The 23,664-nt window shown below is 31.2% G+C and overlaps 1 protein-coding gene and 1 long non-coding RNA gene across 2 annotated transcripts; both read left to right on the top strand.

Moving 5' to 3' along the window:
* The first annotated feature begins 2,147 nt into the window (after nt 1-2,147).
* LOC105764565 (small polypeptide DEVIL 4) lies at nt 2,148-2,626 on the top strand. Its single transcript, XM_012583192.2, has one exon. The coding sequence runs from the start codon at nt 2,251-2,253 to the stop codon at nt 2,392-2,394; it is 144 nt and encodes a 47-aa protein (XP_012438646.1). The 5' UTR covers nt 2,148-2,250; the 3' UTR covers nt 2,395-2,626.
* Nucleotides 2,627-19,268: 16,642 nt separating this feature from the next.
* LOC128035369 (uncharacterized) lies at nt 19,269-20,914 on the top strand. Its single transcript, XR_008191785.1, has 3 exons — nt 19,269-19,355; nt 19,830-19,912; nt 20,613-20,914. It is a non-coding gene; the product is annotated as an uncharacterized LOC128035369 (long non-coding RNA).
* The last annotated feature ends 2,750 nt before the right edge of the window (nt 20,915-23,664 follow it).

Here is a 23,664-nt window from a genome sequence, read left to right on the forward strand (position 1 = left end):
AAAGAAATAATGCCATTGAATACTTCAATTATTTATGCAAATAAAGGTTTTTTCCTTAAGTGAGCGCTTGATTCACATAACGTAAAATTACTTAGTAGATTATTGAGTATGTTTCTTTTTTTTTTTGTTCGACGGAGTTAAATATAAGATTTTATGTTTGATTGACCAGTTTAAGATTACTTAAAAGCAGATTTTATTAATTGTCTTTGATCATAAATAAGGATGAAAAATTAGTAAACTATATTGAGAGGGAAAGTTAAGTATGAAAATATAGAAAAAAAGAGAATAATATAGAAAATGATAATTTTTCTTCTAACTAGTAAATAATCACTTCAAAACAATTAATATTCATGTATCAGACATATTATCAAATTAATAATACTTGAAGACAATTTTTCATCTAAAATAAAAATAAAATTCCAAAATGTAAAAAGTATGAAGAAAATATTAATTTTGATCCTAAAATTTAATTAAAGGAAGAAAACAAGTTTAACTACAAATTGATGAAAAGAAGTGAGATAGGTTAGAACGTTGTGTACAGTGCCAGTGGGTCATAAAAAGAAGGGAGAGCTCATAAACCGATAATGACAGCCTAAAAATATCTTTCGAGTAATTATTTAATTACAAGCTAGGGTTAATGGAAGTTGAGGTTGGGAGGAACACGAGAGCAAGCAAGTGGTGCTTACTTAGCTTTGCTTTTATGTTTTTTTTTTGAAAATTGACCACTTTGTTGGGTTTTGAGCCCTTACCTTACTATTATTATAATGGAAGCTGTGGTCATAACCTTGAGGCTTGAGTTTTACTTCTTCCATGAAGGGTTAGCAGAATTTTGCTCTACTGTTGTGATCATCCATTTTATTGCTAGATTTACCAAATTAGAGGAAAATTTTAACATCATGATTGGGTTTTGGAAATGCACTAAATATTTTCATATTAAATAAATAATGATGTGTCAAACAGTTCACCAGGATTTCAACCGATTTCTTTCAAATGAGCTTAGCAAATCTTAAGAATTACAAATGTGGGTGCAGTGGGATCTTATTCTTATTCGGTCGCCTCTCAACTTTACATATTTTATCTCTTATATATATATATATATCCTTGAGAGTAATTATCTGCTTAAAGGAATATAGTTTTCTGTTCTATTTTATTTTAATTGTTTGTGCCAAAAAAGATTATGCTATATAATGACAACCCTATTTATGTTCTGTGATAATGGGATTTTCTAAAATATTTCTTTTTGGCATCTCACATTCAGCAAACTAGTTACAATATTATAAATCTAATTGTCTGCATTAAAGTTAATTATCATCATGCATGATTGTTAATTAGATTGATGGCCCCATGTCCCTAAAGAGATGGATGATGTCAAATTAGTCTAAAAAGACGATGAGGTATGCTCATTATCAAACCTCCAGTTTCTAATATTAAAATGAGTGGAAATTAATTATTAAAAAATGGTTGGTCCAAACAGAACAACAAAAAGAGCAATATGGTCTCCTGAGTCCTCATCAGCCATTAATAATCTCCTCGTCATCCACGAACTGGAAGGCAATAGCATAAAATCATAAATAATTGTAAACAAAGACAAATTTGCTAGCTTATTGAAAATTATGACCGACCCATTGTGCTGGTGGCTGATACCTACAAAAGCTAGGATATAAATGTGACATGGCAATGAAAATGAAAGAGAGAGAGGCCACATGTAGGACTAGTTTGGGTTTCTTAACCCTTGAGTCACGGAATTATGTTACTCATAATTCCATGTAAGATGTAAATACAGGTTTATTAGTAAATTGTTCAATTGAATTTCTTGAGTGGTTGAACTTTTATAGTATATTTGTTACTGTTTTCTATTATTTTATTAAATAATGATGTGGTTAGTTTTTTTCCTTTTTCTTTTTTTTGAAGATAAAGATGTGATTAGTTAAATTAAGTAGTTTAACAATAAACTACATTTGGATATTGATATTATAATATAGGAGTATGGCGCGAGAGGGGACCGGTAGGGCCCAATAGGAGTTGTCCTGTGGGTTAGGAGGGCACTGCACGCTGCCCTTTCATGCCCATCGTTGGGTCTTTACTAGACCAATGTTAAGCCAGGACCACAACCCCCCCTCTCCCTTCTATAAGAAACCCCTCATCTAACATTGCCCTTTCACTTCATCACCCACACTTTGCTCTCTTTTAGTATTTTCTCTCCATTCATATTAATCACCAAAACTCATCAACACCACGTACGAGGTAAAGATGAAGATGAGCAGTTCTGCTACCATGGGGGCCTCAAAGAGAAGGCTATCAAGCAGAGGCCTTGGAGGGGTTCTCCGAGAGCAAAGGGCTAAGCTTTATATTATACGAAGATGCGTTGTTATGCTCCTTTGCTGGCATGATTGAAACTCCTACTCTTAGCCATGCTAATGATCATGGAGGATCTTGGGGGCTCCTCTTCTTTTTTCTTCATTTGGTGGAGTGTAAATACTGGCAGCGGTCGGCGGATGTTATCGGAGAGTTAAGAACAAATTTTGTATGCATTGGTCTTATGGCCTAGATGTAAATTAGATAGCTTGAATTAAAGCTTTGATATTAGTTAATTGCTTAACAAATTATATGGGCGTTTATTCTTTTACATCTGCTGCTTTCTGTGCCATGAATTACTTTATATGTTCACCGGCTTACCATAAACAACATCATTAGGTGACCCTAACTTTGAGTGCTACCATATTCCAACAATTTCTCATTGAATTATTCACTTTTAGTTATGGTTGGACCATGATGTTTTCCTTACTATTTGGTGATGTGAAGATTGATTGAGAGTCAGCAACTCCCATCCTTTTTTTCTTTTGGATAAAATGAAGTAGAATTAGGGATTCCTAAGCTATCGAGGATTTCAAAATTGGAATGTAACTCAAAATATATGTTGCTTTGGGAAAAGAGTTGCAGTCAACCTTCATGAGTTTCATTAGAGGACAAATTCATGAGGAGGATATACCCCAGAGCTTTCGCCCAACTTGCCAATTCTTATTGGACAGGCTTTTCATGAACTTCTCCAAGTTGTTTTGACTCTGGGGTTAGTTGCACAAGTTTAATGCATACAAATGGAAACGCCAAAAAACTAAGGATGATTGCTTGTAATTTTACTCACTTCAATTGGCAAATAAGCATACTCTTTGTTATGGGTTTTATTTGAAATTGTTTGAGTTAGGAATTAGGATGATGGTTGTAATAATTGAAAATTACAAATCAAGAGTTAAAGAAAAAAAAGTGGGTTTTGTTTTATCATCTTGTATCTTAGTCCCAAAACTATACTATAGAACATGATGAAAGTTTTGACCAGTCCCATGTAGGTAGCATTTTAGGGGGAGGGGCCGGAGTAAACAAGTAGGAAACAAACAAGCAACTAAAAATGGGTACAAGTTGCAGATATTTGATTAGATCCCTGTTTATGGGCATCATGATTCATGACTACCTGATAGGCTGATACTAAAACTAATGATGGTAGAATGCATTGCAAACTAGTTTAGTTCTGCAATTATTTTCATTCTTTACACTCCCTTCCCAAAAACCAGGACTATATTTTATCAATAAACATATAACAAGCTTAGTGGTAAGCTAAGGTTATAAATATTACAAACTAACTAAATTAGTTAAAGAGGTCCCCATCATAATCCTTGTTTTAATTTTCCTTGTCTTGGACCAAACAGCATCAGCCCATGTTTCAATCTCTAAAGTTAATACTTATTAATAAACTCTACTAAACTTAATAATTTAATGGTAAGTTGAAAATAAAAGCATGGAGAAAGGGGTGAGTTGGGGGGCAGGTGAATTATTGGATCACAACTCAGAACCCACATTCACGTGCGCCAATGGCATCCCAAGGGTAGAGACGGTCCTCCCTCACCGGTTTGTCTTTTATAAAACGTGGGATGCGGATGGGTGGGTGAAAGTGAAGAGGGAAAAAAGGGAAGAGAAGTTAGGGAATTTGGTGGTGAGGAGTCAGCACAGCAGTGAGCAGCAGCAACACATAGGCAGCAAAGCTTTAATATTCTATTGTCGGCCACATCTAAGATGAGATTAGGAAGGTCAAGGTGCTACTTTTTGCAAACTCAACTGCCATTCACTACACTACTAACTTCTTCTTATTATTAATACTATATAGGAAGTAATTAGGTATAGGGGCTAGAGAGAGGAGAGGACAAAAAGCCTAATGGGATGGGGTGAAATGTGGTCAAAAGACATAAGCCCACGTGCGCCTCCTTATCCACAAACCCCACCACCACACATGGGTGTCTCAATCCTTTTCAACCTACAATAATATTAAATATATCATAGCATTGGGGTCCCCGCTTTCCCCTCTCATTATTATTTATCCGTTTATTTTTTGAATTGGTTGGATACTTAGATCATTTAAATTAGGGGTGAGCAAAACTCGATTTGACTTGAAAAAATCGAAAAAAAATTTGAATTTCGAGTTAAACGAATCGAGTTATTCGAGTTAATCGAGTTATTCGAATCAACTCGAATTTTTTTTTCGAATTTCGAGTTCGAATCGAGTTGAGTTTTCAAATTCGAATAACTCGAATAATTCGAATAATTCGAATATCAAACTATAATATTTGACAGTTTTACCCTAAACTCCCAAACACTTTTACTTTTCCCTCAAAACTTTACTCCTTCCCACTTCCCCCCCAAAACTTTTACTCCCCTCACCTCCCAACCCCCCAATCTACCCAAAATCTATTTCCCACCAAAATTTTACTCTCCCATTTACTTTTTCTCAAAATTTTACTCCAAAAAACCCTCAAAACCTTTTATTTTCTCCCAAAATTTTTCTCCTTTCCGCTTTTTCCCTAAAACTTTTATTTCCTTCCCATCTCACCTCCCACCTCCCATCTACCCCAAACCCTCCCCCCTCCAAATTTTTTTTTTAATATTTTCCCTCCAAAATTTTACTCCCCCTATTTACTTTCCCTCAAACTTTTATTCTCCAAAACTTTTTATTTTCCCCCTAAACTTTTACTTCTCACCCTTTACTCTCAAATAAAAAATCAAAATTATCAAAAAAAATCACTAAACATAAATAGTAATAATTTTATTTATATTTACTATTTATATTATTAAATTAAATTTCACACTTTATATTATTTATATTATTGAATTGTTTAGTCATATTGAATATTTATATTAAAATTGAATTATTAATTATGCCATAAAATATTCGTGTTAAAATTTTATATTGGTATCAATTTCACATTTTATTTTTAAAATAACTTTTATTAAAAATCATATTTTTACATTTAATATATTTTTAATTCCAAAATACATAGTGACAAGAATCAAGATAATTGAAACAACTAAGCAAGCAAAGAAGCTAACCAGTATATAAAAAATTAATAAATAAATTATAAGGTGATGAAAGTTAATAAAAAATTTGATTAAGGTAGACAAATTTTATTACGATGGGTGACAGCGGTTACAAGGACCCAAAATTATTTTTTAAAATTTAACTCGAATAAATATATTCGATTCGATTCGATTCGAATTTCATCTCACTCGACTCGATTCGAGAAAACTTCAAATAAAGTTAGGATGATAAAATGAGATTCGAAAACTCGATTAACTCGAAAATTTTTTATTCGATTCGATTCGATTCGATCGAATGCTCACCCCTAATTTAAATCACCTATTTTTATTTTGATTGAGTTAATTACCGGGTAAATTAGCAGAATATACCAATTTTAAAAGATAATGAAAAAAATAGGTCGATTTTTATCATATTTAGGAAAATAAATTGATTTTGGAGAGAAAAATTAAAAGCACATTCAACAAGATGCGTTTTTAGCTGAGGTGGTAGAAAACGCGCCTTGTAAGACACGCTTTCAGTGTCCCTGTTGCTACCTCAACTGAAAACGCATTCAGCATCCAACGGTAAATTTTTCCGATGGCAAAATTTTTTTCTAACGGCCAAAAACGACTAGTTTATTTGCTATATAAATCCAAGTCATTTTCTTTCTTTTGCATTCAAATCTAATCTCTCAATTCTCTCAACTATTTAGTTCTCAAATTTTCATTCAATTTCTCTCAAAATCTTGTTATTTTAATTTTATATTTCGTAATTTGTTTGATTTTAATTGATTTTTATAATGGTAATTTTGCTTATGCTAACATTATTAATTTTATCATTTTTATATTTATATAATCGGACCAAAAATCGAATTGTAGAGACGTATATACACAATTTTAACTGCATTAATAATATATCAATATTTACAATTTACCAAAATATGAGAAGCAATGAAAAATTTGGTTATTGTATTCTACAGCCGTCCCTATTTTCATTTTTTTTAATTTTTTTTCTGTTTTGTTTCAAAACATGATCCCCGAACATTTCCAAACTATTTTTAGGGCCCAGTAGGCTCAGTTTAAGGCTCGTAAGTATGTTCTGTTTTTGAATGTTATTATTATATTCGAATGGTTGTTTCTGTCTGAAATTAAATGTTTTTAATTGTACTGTAATACTCTATAACCCTAACCCAACGACGGAGATGGGTTAGGGGTGTTACAACAACTGTTAACTAGGGGCCCGAATTATACTTCAACCTGTAATCGCATAACCACTGTCAACTGGAAGCCTTAGTCATACTTCAACTCGTGACTGTATAACCACCATGAACTGGGAGCCTGAGTTGCAATGCGATGGGCTTCTAAGGTGACCGTTACATCCCCACATGACAAATGAAATATGTGGGTCTCCAAACGTTATCGCATTATCGTGAACTCAAACATACTTTAAAACTATCATAATGTCTACCTCGAACACGAGCACAACAAAAATTCTCTCCCCAAATTTTAAACACCCAACACAACAACAAAACAAATTTTTAGAACAAAAAAGTGTTCTACAAGAAGCGTTTTTTGTTTCTCCCTCCAAAATCGATCTATTTCCCTAAATATTAGAAAAATCAACTTAAATCCCTAATGATTTTTTAAAATTGCCCTTTTCTTCAAATTTACCCTTAATAATCAATTTAATTTTAAATAAATGAATTGTTGAAATTTTATAAAAACAAAAAATTATTAAAAATGATAAAATTTGACTTAATTGGTTTAATTGTTCACTCAATTATTATTTTCTTTAATTCGATTTAATTAATTCAAAAAATGCGTGATCTAACTAATTTAATACTTTTATTAAATTCAATATATTAATCTATTTTTAATTTAACAGATCTAATTTCAATTAACTATGTTTAAAATGGCTTTATTCGTAGGGAATTTGTTTACGAATTTTAGGGCTTTGCCCTCTTATAGTTAAAAATAAAAATACGCGTCGTATTGACATGGTTGAGAAAAATTTTGAAATGCATGATTTTGGCATGTCAACTCGATCGTCGGTTTTCGTATACATATTATTTTTGTTTTATTATATGAGTTTTACATGAAATTTCACAAGTTGGTGCAGTATTTAAGTTTTTTCCTAACCATATATTTAATTGTTTTCCAAGTACAATTAAGATTGCATTAGATGACTGATCCATAAAGGAGAAGATGAAAGACTTCTTTCTACTCTCATCGAGGTTTATTCTCTTCTATTTATTGTTTTGTCAAAAGGATGTGTAGACAAACACGTGTGTTTGGATTTGGTGTGGTTTGTTTTTATTATTAAAAAATCAAAAAAAAAACTTATAAATTCTTCTTTACGCTCTGATGGCTTCAAACAGAACAAAACTCTCATTCACTTTAATTTTTCCGATTCAAAGACACCAATAGGAAAGAAAACATGAGCAAGTACAGTACAACACCTTTGCAGACCAATAGTATACTACTTGAAACAAACTATGTGAAGTAATTAGATTAAATTTGAAGGTGCAACAATAAAATTTTGAGGCTAACAACAACTTTGGACGGGAACAACAGAGCAATTGGCAACAAAGCGGTAGCCTAAACCGACTGCCTTTGAAGGAAATTAGTCGATTCAAAATGGAGGGTAGATGAATAGAAAACCTAACCTCTTTCGATCAAATTACCCGATCTGAGACTTGTACAATTTTTGAAAATGGAAATACCTTATAACACTAAATTGATACCTACAAATATTAAAGAACCCAATGCGTATGTTATTGGCTTCTTTCAAATCCCAAAAGGATTGAGTTTCTGCTCTTTCTCTAAAGATGGAAGTTGATTGGGTAAATCATAGCTTTAAAACATCAAAACTAAGGAACTCTTTCTCTCATCATAACCCAATAAGCCATGGGAGACTAATGAAGGAAAAGAAAATTGTAATTGATTTTGTTAATTAATGAGGTGACAAATTTTAATTTAGCAATAGTTCATGAGACTCATGCACGGTGCATCAAATACAATCCATAAGATAAAAGAGATTCTAGTATGTTTTTACTCCATTCCATTCTGGATAGATACTAACAATATAACTACTACTTTTAAGGGCGAATTCACGAAGGCATGGTGTTAGCTCCTATTTATTTTGTTTAATTAAAATTTTTAACACTAAATATAAAGTTTTAGTTTTAAATTTTTTTATAATTTTATATCAACCCTCAACACTAAATTTATAACTATACTAATTATTTTAGAGAGAGCTGGGAGGAAAACATTATGTAAGCAATTTAAAATCAAAGAATAAAGCACAAGAAAGGAACCCTAATTTCGAACCACCAATTTTGCAAGGCACAACAAGGCTTTTATTCGACAAAACTACATAATAAAGATGAGTTTTTTTAAAGTAAACAACACTTAAAGTCAATAAATTATAAGTAAGTTTACGTTTTGGTCATTCGACTTTGGAGCTTGTGTTTAGCTGGTTCGAGAAGGATGTTTAAGTTTGGAGATTCGAGTAACAATTTAGGTGAGTCTTTATCCTAGCTTTTGCATGTGAGCTGTTCAAGTAGAGGTATACATAAATGGTAATGGCGTCTCGAATAATTGGTAAGTGTATGAAGCAAAGTAAAGATGATATATGTGCGATGATGATATGTATGAAGTACTACATGAATAGAAAATTGAATGGCAAGTGTGCAGGTTAAGTATGATATAGGAGAGTACGAACCAATCAGGTGTGTAACAAACCCTGGTAAGTGAATTTTGTGTAAAACGTTCCTTTGTGATGCCTTTGGTAGGCCAGTTATATTGCTAACCAGACTGGTGAATCACGATACGAAAATAAGTGTTTGACCATGTGGTTGAGACCCATGGCATCACTTGATATGAAAACGCTCATGGTGATGCCTCATGTAAGATGAAGACTGGATTGGCAGGTCATAACATAAGGATGTGTAAGCCCATGTGGCTGAGACCCATGGCATATTATGACAGTATGAATATTCATTGTGATGTCTTCGGTAACATGTAAACCGAACTGGCATATCACGACATGAAGATATGTATAAGTCTATGAAGGAGAGTCCTATGACACTTTCTATGAAAATCCGTTGGGATGGTAAACACATGATTCTGTATATTGCCTGTGTGGCGTAATCTACTAAGCCTTTGTGGCATATTCTGTATGGCCTTTGTGACAAGTTCTATATCATATCATTGGCGTATTCGGTGAGGTCTGTGTGGTAGAATATGGTTATTCACCTTTGTGGTAAATTCTGGGTAAGCTTGAGAGTTCTTTAATAGATAGTACCATGATAAGGATATGATACGTCTGAAGTTAATTTGGTTAGATTAGTTCAATGGTGTAATCGAATGAGTCTTAAGGCAAGTTTCCTGAAAGAAAGTATGTATTTGTATTTTTAAAGAGGATATCCACCATAATAGTCTGCTAGTTTAGAATATGAAAGTATTCGTTGTTATGAGAGATATAAGTATCTGTCGGTTTGAGTTTGTCTACGCTATGTAGGGTTGAAAATTGAGTTATATGGTATCCGCCATATTTGCCATGTCTCGTTCTGGGATTTTGTGGAATCTGAGTTATTTGTCATCTTGGGTATTCTTGTGTCTTATAACAAAGATGTGTGGAATTCTTTTAAATGATCTAGATAGTTCATTATCAATATGAACATGTGTTGAGTTTTAAACTAGGATATGATTTGATTGATAAACTGATAGTATTGAACTCAGCATGGGATTCCACTAAACGTGAATCCAAATAGTAAGTAACCTCCCGTGCATAGTATCTGTGAACAACCATTTTGGGAAAATATTAAGTGTTAGTTTGAAGAGAAAATCCGTAAGAAGTGGACTCTGTAGAGATATTCATTAGAGAAATACCTTCGTTGTTTTAAGGGAAAAAGATAATAGAATATTTTCTGGTAAGATCTGAAGTAAGCCAAGTAGTGAAGTGAAAGTTGGTATGTTAGGTATGGTAGATGGTGTATAAGTGCAAGTTCGATATTATGAAAGTATCCGCCCAATTCATAAATGATTTGTTTATTATGGAAATTGGAATATAGGCATATATCCGATATTGTGAAAGTACCCACTAATGTATTCTGTATTAAAGCTCACTAAGTTCTCTTGAACTTACACATTCTTGTTCTTATTTCAGGTGTTGCTATATGAATGAGTATACCAGAAAGGACAAGCCAAGAGCACGCTATGGAAATGGCGAGCTGGATTATTATGCATACAGGAAACATCTTAGGAGTAGGGGGTGTATAGTAAGTTACGCTTTAAAGAGTCTATTTTTTAATAGAATTTTATGATGTTGTATACTTTTTCAAATATTATTGTAATTATTTGATATTTTCTTAATATAAAGAGGAATGGTACAAAATAATATGAACTATGTTGAAAAAGAATTACACGCCAATTGTTTAAAATTTTTGCTCAAGTGTTTGTTCGTTGTAGCATTTGATATTCGAACTCGGTGAATCGGGTTGGGTAGAGAGTGTTACATTTTGGGTTTTATGGCATGTACCTAGGTTGGTTCGAGCTTGTTGTTTAAATTAATGTTTTGGTACTTTTGGTAACTTGACCTATAAGGTTTTCATGGTTAGATTTTATCCTTTGATTATTAGTTATTTATGCTTGCTTATATATGTTTGAATGTGCAAATTAGTGGATCAAGAATTTGTGCATTGAATGTTATGATTTGGTGATGTTTAAATGTGTTTTCTTGTGTCGAATTGATGACTTTATATTGAGGTAAGTTTTAGGTAAGTTTAAGTGCAAATTGGTAAGGTTTTATATACTTGAAAATGTGCATTTTTGGCTATACTGTCTCGAGACCATTAGAACAATATTTACTTCAATATGCATTCAAGTTCTTAATGTCTCGAGACTAGGTCTTGAGACATGTCAAGCTAGTCTCGAGACAATCTCATCTAGATATTGAGAGAAGGGCACATCAAAGCTAAATAAATTTTGTCCTGCTCCAAGTCTCAAGACAAGAACCCCTTGCCTCGAGACATTCAAACATTGAAGCTAAAGTAGGAAAATAAGGGAGATTTATCTCGAGACCAAGTCTCGAGACATAAGGGACCTTGTCTCGAGACATGAATTCTAATGTCTCAAGACATGCTATCATCGAAGTAAAATTAACATTAATGAAATGAGGTTTGTCTCGAGACAAGGACAATGAGTTCCTTGTCTCAAGACACAATGTTGAAATTTAACTAAAAGAGTTTGAATTTGTATTCTAATCTTGTATGAGACCACATTCATCCCCTAATTTTGTAAATCATATTTTGTATGTATTTATGTGATATAATTACATAATGTATTGAGTATGTTTGATATGAGTTACTTCGGCAACGTAATGTCAATCGGGTTGGGTGTCGGTATCACAAAAAATCTCTTAATAAAAAATGAAAAAAAAATCAACTGAGCCTTTATAAAAGGTTGTAACACCCCTAACCCGAATCCATCGCCGAAATAGGGTTACAGAGTATTACCAGAGTTTACAAAACAAATACATAGAAATTTCACATCATATAATATTCATATCAGAAACCAATCAAAATCATACATATTGTCCCTTATATGAGCCATCGAGTCCCAAAATATGCGTTAGAAACAAATCGGGACTAAATCGGGTACTCAAAAATTTTTTCGAAAATCATTAAAATTGTTTTCAAAATTGCAGGGGACACACGCCTGTGTGGCCAGGCCGTATGGGCATTCGAATTAGGGGCACACGACCGTGTCCCAGCCCGTGTCCATACCTGTGTAACTCTCTGACTTGGGTCACACGGCCAAGTCACACGCCCGTGTGCTAGGCCGTGTTGAGCATACTGACTTGCACAATTTTAAAAGATACAAGGGACACACGGCCGTGTCACCTAGTCGTGTGTCACACATGGCTGAGACACACGTCCGTGTCTCTACTCGTGTGGACAAAAATAGGCCATTTTCCAAGCCACATTTCTCACCCAATTTGTCATCAACCTAACTCAACATTTTTGCACATCAATAAGTCATAACAAGGCATTCAAATTAAGCTAAAATAAAGTCTTAAACATGTATTATCACAACATACAACCAATATGCCCATAGGCAATTCAAATGGCAATTTGAAAACATGTCAATCAAATTCCAAAATTTACCTAGATAACCAAATACATATATGCACAATTTTGCTAAATATACCAAATCAACCAATTCTCAATATACTCATAATTTTCCATCATTCAACCATTCCAAACATGATAAGGCTACTTATATACACACCAAAATATACCAAACACAAGCCATTCAAATGGCTAGTTTCAACAAAACATTTATATACCAACATTGACCAAAATAACCTATACATGTCATTATAATTGAATTAATTTATTGAAATTGTAACACCCCAAACCCGGGCTAAATGTTATGGCCGAATCTGGCGATGTCACATTGTAACACCCTTTACCCGTATTCAACGCCGAAATAGGGTACGAGGCATTACCAGAACATATACACTTATAAACGTATTAAACCGAGTTATAAAATTTCATACAGATTAAAACTTTCAAATTATTATCTTCGAATCGCCAATTAGGGCTTACGAGGCCCAATATATACTCATTCAATCCAAGCCTTATAGCTACCACCATTGCAATATATTAAATATTCAATATCTCGTAAAGATTCACTAATCTATCCCATATACTTTCACATAGATTAATTCACAATTCACAAGTCTTATCATTTCAAAGCTTATAAGACACATGTACATATTTATACTAACTCGTATGAGTCTCATACTCATTCATATACTCAATAAATCCGTTAAATCATTTCAACATCGAAGAATCCATATTATGTCAAAAACAATACTAATAATAATCATAAATCTTTTCATATTAATTTCATGTATCATTTACTTAACTTCATATATCATTTCATAAATATGTAATTCACTAACACATCTTGCCATATACAATATCCAATTGGTGAAATCACTTAATTGAATTCAACTTCAATAATCACAATAAATCTATCACTTGAATATGAGTCCATGTAACACTTACCAACTTTGTCAAATTAGTGAACGTCTTACGGAATTGAGTACTTATTTTCTCGATGCCATAGTCCAACTATGGTCTTACACGTAATCACATAACATATACCGATTCCATAGCCCAGCTATGGTCTTACATGGAATCACATATCACAGCTATGGTATTTTCTGTCAATTCGTCTTTATCACTAAACGAAAGTACTCAACCCTGCGTTCTACTTAATTTGAACTTTCATTCCAATTTATCTATCTTTCTCAACAATCATAATTCAACCATGAATATGTATATAGAATAATACATTATGTCATGCATAATACTAACAAATAATTGTTTGGTTTCACCTTTTGAATTTGCAATTCAATTCATAATAACTAATTGAAATGAAACATTATGTCATTTCTAATTCAACGTTTATCAAATATAATAGGGCATATGACCAATTTATATACAAATCATTATATATTTTATATTTCCTCCTCCTCTCCATTCCACATCCTTAATGTACATAACACTCTTATAAATAACATTTTCTATAATTTTAATATTCACTCACATGTATATTCAAAGCTGTCTATCCGAGTCAGAGTCACTAAATTATTTTTATCCAAAGCTACAGAGCTCCAAATTAAGATCTGTTAATTTTACCTGAAACTAGATTAACATATATTTTTACCATAAAATTTTCATAATTTTTGTCTTAGCCTATTTCATTGCTCAATAGTTATGACCGCTCTTCACTAAATTTTCTCCTATTTCATTGCTCAATAGTTATGACCTCTCTTCACTAAAAATTAATTATCTCACTGTACATAATTCAGATGGTACTTATGTTTATTTCAGTTGAAAATAGACTCATTCAAGGTTCTAAACATATAAAGTTTAGCTCGTAATTATTTTTGTACAATTTTTAACAATTTTCCAGAGTTAGAATACGGGATTCCAAATTCATTATGACCCTGTCTCACTAAACTTGTAATATCTCAAAATATATAACTCTTTTGCTTACTCTGTTTCTTTTATGTAAAAATAGACTCATTAAACTTTCATTTCATATCTTATTCACTCTCTAATTCGATTTCCACCATTTTTGGTGATTTTCCCCTATTGCATTGCTTAATAGTTATGACCTCTCTTCACTAAAAATTAATTATCTCACTGTACAGAATTCAGATGGTACTTATGTTTATTTCAGTTGAAAATAGACTCATTCAAGGTTCTAAACATATAAATTTTAGCTCGTAATTATTTTTGTACAATTTTTAACAATTTTCCAGAGTTAGAATATGGGATTCCAAATTCATTATGACCCTGTCTCACTAAACTTATAATATCTCAAAATATATAACTCTTTTGCTTACTCTATTTCTTTTATGTAAAAATAGACACATTAAAATTTCATTTCATATCTTATTCACTCTCTAATTCAATTTCCACCATTTTTGGTGATTTTTCAAAGTCATGCAACTGTTTCTGTCCAAAACCATTTTGCTGCTAATTCTACTATTTCATAATTTCACTTTTTCACTTTCGATCACTATGAAATTCAATTCCACACATATATTCATCATTCAATTACACTTAGTCGTTACATAATCTCATATATTTTCACTTAGTCAATTTCCCATTGAACACTCGAAATATACACGGATACGTAGAGAATTAGCACATAAGTGCCACACTGATATGTAGCCGAAGCTACCACTGATACGTAGTCGTAGCTACCATTGAAATGTAGCTGAAACTACCACTAATATGTAGCCGTAGCTACCACTGATCAATAACACTGGAAATGTCCACGGGCCTGCTCACACAAGCTGTCAGGTGTCTGCAACACATGCTAGATCACCCAGCACCCGAGACTCACTGTAACACTGTAACACCGGTCTCTAGTGACATGTCACTTGTATCCACTTCTATTCCTAAGTTCAACCGGGAATTTACACTTAACACTTTATTTTTAACACTTTATCACTTGAATAATTCATGAACAATTTTCCTTCCACATTCAATAATAATAATTCACATATCAAATATAATTCACAATTTATAAAAATATATTTCTATTATTTACACATAACTTACTTTGGTGCAACAATATAAAAATTTAGCAATTTAGTCTTTAATCATTTCTTTTCTCTCATCAAGGTCGATTCCATTTCTTTCTTGATCTATAATAACACATTTGAATTATTTAATACTCACATTTATCAAAACAGTCATTGACTCAAACTTTGGTAAATTTATAATTTTGCCCTTAAACTTTTGCATATTTAGACTTTTGCCCCAAAACTCGTAAATCAAACTTCATCCCTTATTCTTATGTATTATGACATGCTGAACATTTTTCCCTTCTATGTCAACATCAAATTCCCACTCTAACACTTACTTATGAACATTAGGTATTTTTACCGATTATGTCGTTTTACTCATTTTCACTTAAAATCACTTAGCAAAAGTTGTTTAACATAATTTCAAGCTTCAGATTCTACCATAAAACATCAAAATAAACACATTTCACCTATGGGTATTTTTCCAAATATAAACCCTAGGTTAAATTATTACTAGAATAAGCTAAATCAAGTTGCTGGGACTTTAAAATCGTAAAGAACATTAAAAACAGGGCTTGGAATCACTTACTATGGAGCTTGGAAGCTTGAAAACCCTAACTATGGCTTCCCCCTTGCTATTTTTGTTCATCATGGAGAAGATAAGCACATTTTGCCATCTTTTTCCCTTTTTAATTCTTTTTATTACTAAATTACCAAAATTCCCCTAACTTAAAATTTTCCTATTTCACTTATCTCATGTCTATTTTCATCCATAACTTAACCAATGGTCTAATTACCATATAAAGACCTTCAATTTAAAGTTTCATAACAATTGGACACCTCTAACATGTAGAACTCAACTTTTGCATTTTTTTACAATTTAGTCCTTTTGACTAAATTGAGTGCCCAAACGTCAAAATTTTCGAACGAATTTTTCACAAAATTATTTTGTGAAATCGTAGACCATAAAAATATAATAAAAATAAAATTTTTCCTCGTCAAATTTGTGGTCCCGAAACCACTATTCTAGCTAGGCCGAAAATCGAGTTGTTATAGAAATTACCAAAATAGTCGATAGATAGTGTGATTCAGCTCCAACCAGCTTCCAACCCAAATGAGCTTTCGAATTACTATAAAACATAGAAAAATAACACAGAGTAAGCTTTTAAGCTTAGTAAGTTTTTAAGCTTAATAAGTTCGTATAACATAGAATTTAACTTACCATTTTATCACATTTAAGGTAAGCATACAATACATATTCAAATCATTTTGGCCAAAAGCCTAAACACATAACCTCAACATGTTAGCCATGTAAACACATATAATAGCTCATAATCATAATTGAACATAGTCATTAAGCAAGTTCCACATACATGTATCAATCGAATCATGTTTCAATATATCAAGTAATATCATTTCCATGTATATACCGGTAATAGTTCGTACTGAACCCATTTTGTTTCATAGCAGAACATTGCCCGTTGAACCGTTTAAAATATTGTTGGATACACAGGTAGTACACACGAAGTGTACAAAACTATAATCCGTCAATTCATGTACATGTATTCTCATATGAGCATGTAAACAATAAGCTCTTCCGAGCTATATAACGGGAAGCTCATGTGAGCTAAATAACGAGAAGCTCATGCGAGCTGTATATCGAGAAGCTCATAAGAGCTGAAATTGAGAAGCTCATGCGAGCTAAATATCGGGAAGCTCATGAGAGCTGTGGTGTGTCTGCAACACATGCAGGACTACAACCAAAACGGTAACCCTAATGACATGTCATTTGTATCATCCGAATTTCTAAAGTTCACACGAGACTTAAAAATTATCGGATATGTTATCGGTAATTATACATGGTAATTGTACAAACCATACACAATAATATTCAATTTTAAAACATATAAATGTACAATTTAGTTACACGAACTTACCTCGACAAATGTATGTAGATACGAAGGCTACTAATCCGTTACTTTTCTTTTGCCTCGATCTAACTCCATACTAGGTCTATCCAAATCTATACGAATGAATTTGACTTAATTCAATATAATTCATATTCAATTCAGTCCAACACATATTTTTGGAAAAATTACTATTTTCCCCTATACTTTTAATTTATTATATTTAGTCCCTAGGCTCGAAAAATGAAATCCATACAATTTAATTCTTATTCAAGCCTAGCCGATTTTTATACATATTAATAGCACCCCATGTATTTCACAAAATTCAGAATTTTACCATAAACTTATCATATTTTCAATTTGGTCTCTAATTGATAATTTCATCAAAATTCTCTTTACAAAAGTTGTTTATCTAACACCAACCTTTAAAGTTGTTTATCTAACATCAACCTTTCATTTTCTATTATAAAACTTTAAAATTCAAGCATACTCATTCATGACAAAATACTAATACTTTAACGATTTTGCAAATTAATCCCTGAGATAGATTAAGCTATTACGATCTTGGAAACATAAAAATGATTAAAAACGGGATAAAAATACATACCTAAATGAGTAAAAATAAGCTTGCTAACTTCAAGCTTCCATGGCTAGGGTTTCCATCTTTTTTTCTTTTTTGGTAAAAGATGATGATATTAGATTTTTTATTTATTTATCATCATTTATCATTTCTTTTCCAAAATTAACCTTAATAATTTATTAAATTTCTAATGATTAATAATCATTCTTTTCCACTAACTACTTTAAATTGTCTATTTACTATATAAGGACCTCCAATTTAAAATTCCATAGCTTCTTAATACTTTTAGCTATTAGAATTCAATTTTACACTTTATGCAATTTAGTTCTTTTTATCAGATTAGACATGTAAACTGTAAAATTTCTTAATGAAATTTTTATACGATAATTCTATCATACTATAGACCATAAAATAATATTAAAATAAATTTTCTTCTAACCTAGGACTTGTGGTCCCAAAACCACTGTTTCGATTTCACTAAAAACGGGTTGTTACAAAGGTACACCCTATTGAGCCCTTAATGACCCAAAAAAATCAATTAGGTCCTTTCGCTAACGGAAATTGTTAGTTGATTAGTTTGATTGTTAACAACGCCAATGAGATTGTCGATAGCCACCAAAGATGATATGTGGTATGACACATACGTGCATACCACGTGGATGATGTGATGTAGCATGCCATATCAACAAGAATTTTAAAAATAATTAATAGAAAATATACATCTAAAATGAGTCCAAACAATTAATTATCTAGGTTCACTATTAAAAAAATTAGAAATTATAAAAATACTAATAACTTTAAAAAATTATAAAAAATTTTATATAAAAATTCATTTCACTATTATATTTGATAAAACTTAAATTATAATTTTATGTCATATTATCAATTTGCGTGTTCAAAATTGGAACTATTTAAAAATATGTTTCATATTTGATTTTGTAACAGCCCAATTTTGACCCTAATCGGAATAGTAGTTTCAGGGCCACAAATCCGAGTCTAAAAAATATTTTAATATTATTTTGTGTGTTTATGATGTGTGAATTTAAATGTGTGAAAGTTTCGTAAATTAATTTTTTTGTTTGTGTTTAATTTGACAAAAGTATCTAATTGCATAAAATGTGAAATTTGCTTATTAAGGTGTGAAGTGTTTATTTGATAGTGGCATTTAAATATGAGGTTCTTAGAGGGCAATTAGCCCATTTTAAAGGATAGTGGACGGCATGATTGTTAAAATATATAGTTTTTATATATTAAATATAAAAGTTAAAATAATAATAGTATAATATTAAGTTATTATATCATAAAACATTAAAAAAATAAGCCATGTTCTTCATTTTTTTATCACCAAAACTAGAAAAGAAAATTAGGTTTGAAGCTTTGAAATATTCGGCCATTGAAGACTTTGATTAAGGTATGTTTCTGTTTCGATTTTTGATAATTTTTACGTTTTTGAGATCGTTGTTTTAAATACTTCAAAACCCATGTCTTAATTTTGTGAATTGTTGATGATTTTGAAATGTGTCATTTATGAATGTTTGAGTTTCATGATGTTAGTTGATGAAATATGAAATATAAGTGTTAGATAAACATGTTTTGTCTTTAAATTTTTGGTGAATTTGAGTAATTAGGGCTAAATTGAGAAAAATAATTTTTTGAGGGACTAAAATGCGAAATAAATGACATGCATAGACTTATATGAGCTTAGTGCATATTCGGCCAAGCTATTGTGCAATGAAAATTTAATTATTTTGTATTTTGTGAAATAAGGACTAAATTGTGAAAAATGTGAAATGTCAGGGGAAAAAATGTAATTTTCCAATTTATGTGTTCTTAGACTAAATTAAATGAATATATGTTTAAATAATATTTATTTGAATGTGTTTAGATCAAGAAACCAAGAAATCGGATTTAGATCGGGGGAAATCGAAAGTAGTTGAGTAACCGAGCTATTAGTCGACGACATCCGAGGTAAGTTATTAAGCATATATTTTGAATCTTTTTAAATCATCTTAGTATCTATGTAATTATGCTGAATTGAATGGTATATATATACATGTAGTGAAAAAAAAATTATTGAAATAAGATGTATTGAATTGTTGACTTTCGGCACTAAGTGTGCGGGTATAAAAAAATTATGATAATGAGATTAGCACTAAGTGTGCGAGTTTAATTGTAAAGCACTAAGTGTGCGAGATTGATTATTAAGCACTAAGTGTGCGAGCTTATTAAATATTTTCGAATAACTATTAGTATTGAGTGTTGGACTTATTGAGTAATCATGATTAGTATAATGAGTAAATAATTGGAGTTCTTGAGTAATAACCGTTGTGGTTGTATCCAAGGTTGAGCTTTGTAAGTATTAAACCTATGTGGTGATTATATTTGGAATCAAATATATAAGATGATTCTTTATATCACATGATGATGAAATGCTTGTATTTAAATTTGAAGAAATGTTTATGGTTGAGTAATTATATTGATTTTAGTTAAATCATAGTAATAAGTTAATAACTATCTTAAGATACGGTAAGTTAAAGGTAAGATGATTTAGTAGTATGAATTGGTTAAATATTATTCGAGATATCAAGTTAAATTGTAAAGTTTATTACTTGTAACTTACTAAGCTAAATTAGCTTACAATGTGTTGGATAATTGTTTTTATGTATAGATTTTGGTGATCGCTACGTGTTCGTGGATCGTTTGTGAAGCTTGTCACAGTATCGTCTATATTTTGGTACTTTACTAAGTTGTTTTCGAATAAATGGCATGTATAGCGTAGTGGAAATGTTGATTTTGGAACCAATGTATATAGGTGTAATTAATAGCCATGCAAAAATGGCTTATCTCTTTTGGTTTGAATTTAGTATTAATGCATATGTTTTAATCGTCTAAAATGTAGTATATGTTCATGTTATTTTGATGTAAAAATGTTGCTCAATTTGGTATATATATGCTGCCTAAATTATTGTATATATGCTGTCCAATTTTGATGTAAAAATGTTGCTCAATTTGGTATATATATGCTGCCCAATTTGTTGTATATATGCTGTCCAATATTTGGTGTAAAAATGCTGCTCAATTTTGTTGTATATATGCTGCCCAAATTGTTGTATATATGCTGTCCAAATTTTGGTGTGAAAATGTTGTCTAGTTTGGTATATAAGGGCTGTCCAAATTGATGTATAAGGGCTGTCCAAACAGGGTAGATTACCTATGTTGTAATATGTAGTATAGTTAGTAAATTGAAATGAAATATGTGTACAAATAAATGTTTGGATATATGCTTGATTTATGATATAATCATATATGTTTGGAAATGTTTTAAGAATTTGAATGATATTAAATTTTGATTAGGTAAATGATAATGATATGGTTGAATTTTTGAAACATGGTTAGTTTATGAAATTTGATTAATGATGCATGTTGATTTTAATTGGTTATGTGATTAAACATATATATATATATATGGAATGAAATTTCGTGGTTGAGTTGGTATAATTTATGAAATAAAAAATAATAATTTTGAGTTGGGTTTTTGATTGGTAATGCCTCGTAACTCAAATCCAGCGACGGACACGGGTCGGAGTGTTAAGATTTTTTTTCTTATATCAATATTCTTTTTAATTTTTAATTTTTTATCACATTTGATTTTTTTTAATTTTCAAATAATTGTTAATAATCTTTTATAATTTTTAATTTGTTTACCGTTTTACACTCATCCAAATGAATATTTTTAGGGTAAACTGTAGTGGTGGTCATCCAATTATCGATAAGTTTCTTTTTTGGTCACTCAATTATAAAAAGTTACAAAATGATCACCTAATTTTGGTCAGTAGACATTAAAAGGCTGACAGAAAAAAAATACATGTTAGTGTTTAAAATTGCATAATAGCAACTTTGACCTCAAATATTTATATATTGTGTCAATTTAATCTTGATTCTAAAATATTTAACAATCAACGTTTACGTATTGTATAACTTGGTCCTTGTAGTTTTGCTTTTCTTTGTGACTATTTCACCTAAAAAGCTTTAAAAACCAAATTTATTAGCTAAATTTGATAATAAAAATATATGAAAAAAGAAACACCCAAAAATCCAATATCATAATTTTTCACCTTTTGTCATTCTTTTCTCTTGAAGCTCTGATTCTTTGTCATTAGATGGAAAACTAATTGATGAGATGACTCGGTCTTCGTCAATTCACTTTTCACTAGTTTTATAATATTCGCACTTGAAGACTAAAGTAGGTAAGTAAACGTTGAGGATTAAATTTTCTTTTTGTCAATTTTAAAAGTTGACATGTTATCTTCCCGTTAGCATTTAATGGCTGGTGACTAGAAAGAAAAAAGTTAGATGACCATTTGTAACTTTTCATAATTGAGTGACTAAAAAAGAAATTTACTAATAGTTGGGTGACTACTAATATAGTTTACCCATATTTTTATTAATTATTTTTTTTGAAATTTCGTTGACATCCTTCCACAATGACATGACACGTGTCATCTCTTGGTGGTTGTCTTCAGCCACATCAATGTTGTTAATAGTCAAACCAGTCAATTAATGATTTCTGTTAACAGAAAGGTCTAGTTGATATTTTTTTTTCATTTTTTAGTAAGAGTTTATTTTTTTTACCCTTTTAATAAGTTTTTTTTTAATTAAGGCACGAGATCAAACACGACCAAAAATGGAAGGAGTGAGAAAAAAGGATCAAAACTTGGAGGTGGTGAGCAACGGCGCTCAGCATCGCCAGTATAGGCCATCTTGGCCATTTGTTCGTCTAGCGTAACGTGTCATGACACTTCAATTTGGGTCTAGTGCAACGTGTAGGATGAATTAAACTATAACTACATAATTGAGCATCTCTTTTTAAAAAAAAAAATAGATATAATTCAATCACATTAATCTAAAGTAAAAATAAGAAAATAATTGAAAAGCATGTTTTCCCCTAAGATGTATAGAAATGTATAAGGAAAAGGGATTTTAGGTGATCTGTCTGTCGTCCAAATTGATGAACTCGCAAAGGGATGGGCATGTGCAATCTATATGCATGCATGATGTATCGACCAAAATTCTTCAAGCTCTTAATAAAAGGCTAAGCTGAGTGTTAGATACATCAGTCATGTTTTGCAAAGTTGGGGCAAGTATTGCCCCCACTAAGATTCACAAAAGGATTGGAATATTGGTTTAAATTATTAAAAAGGTTATCTATTTTCTACAATGTTAAAAAGTTCCCTAAACATCTCATCAGTTTGATCCCAATATTGAAACTAAGATGCAATAATGCATAGGATTAGGGGGTGATTTAAAGTGGCTTCTGTTCATGTGACTATCAATTTTGATTAATACAATATTAGGAATGAATCTTTTCAAATAATTAATTAGGTGAACCTATCGTCGAATATGGTATTCATGAATTTATTAATATGTATGTATGTTTGGTGCTTGTCAACAAACATAAAATAGATTAGGTAATATAAATTCATTACTAAATAAAAGAAAGAAAACTAGTTGATATGTCAAATCTGTGTGAACATGAAATAGACAATTCGGGTGCTTCATAATTTCTTGTCTCCTCCATTAATTTTATTACTCAAAACTATGAAAAAATGTTTCTCATATGGACTGCAGCCTGCAGGGCACAGCAGGTTAGGAGAATTAGAATGATTTTGTTTGTCATTGCCAATCATACAATTTCAGTTATCAGAATATGTATAAAAGAA

The sequence above is a fragment of the Gossypium raimondii genome, chromosome 12, assembly GCF_025698545.1.
Source record: "Gossypium raimondii isolate GPD5lz chromosome 12, ASM2569854v1, whole genome shotgun sequence".
NCBI lineage: Eukaryota > Viridiplantae > Streptophyta > Magnoliopsida > Malvales > Malvaceae > Gossypium > Gossypium raimondii.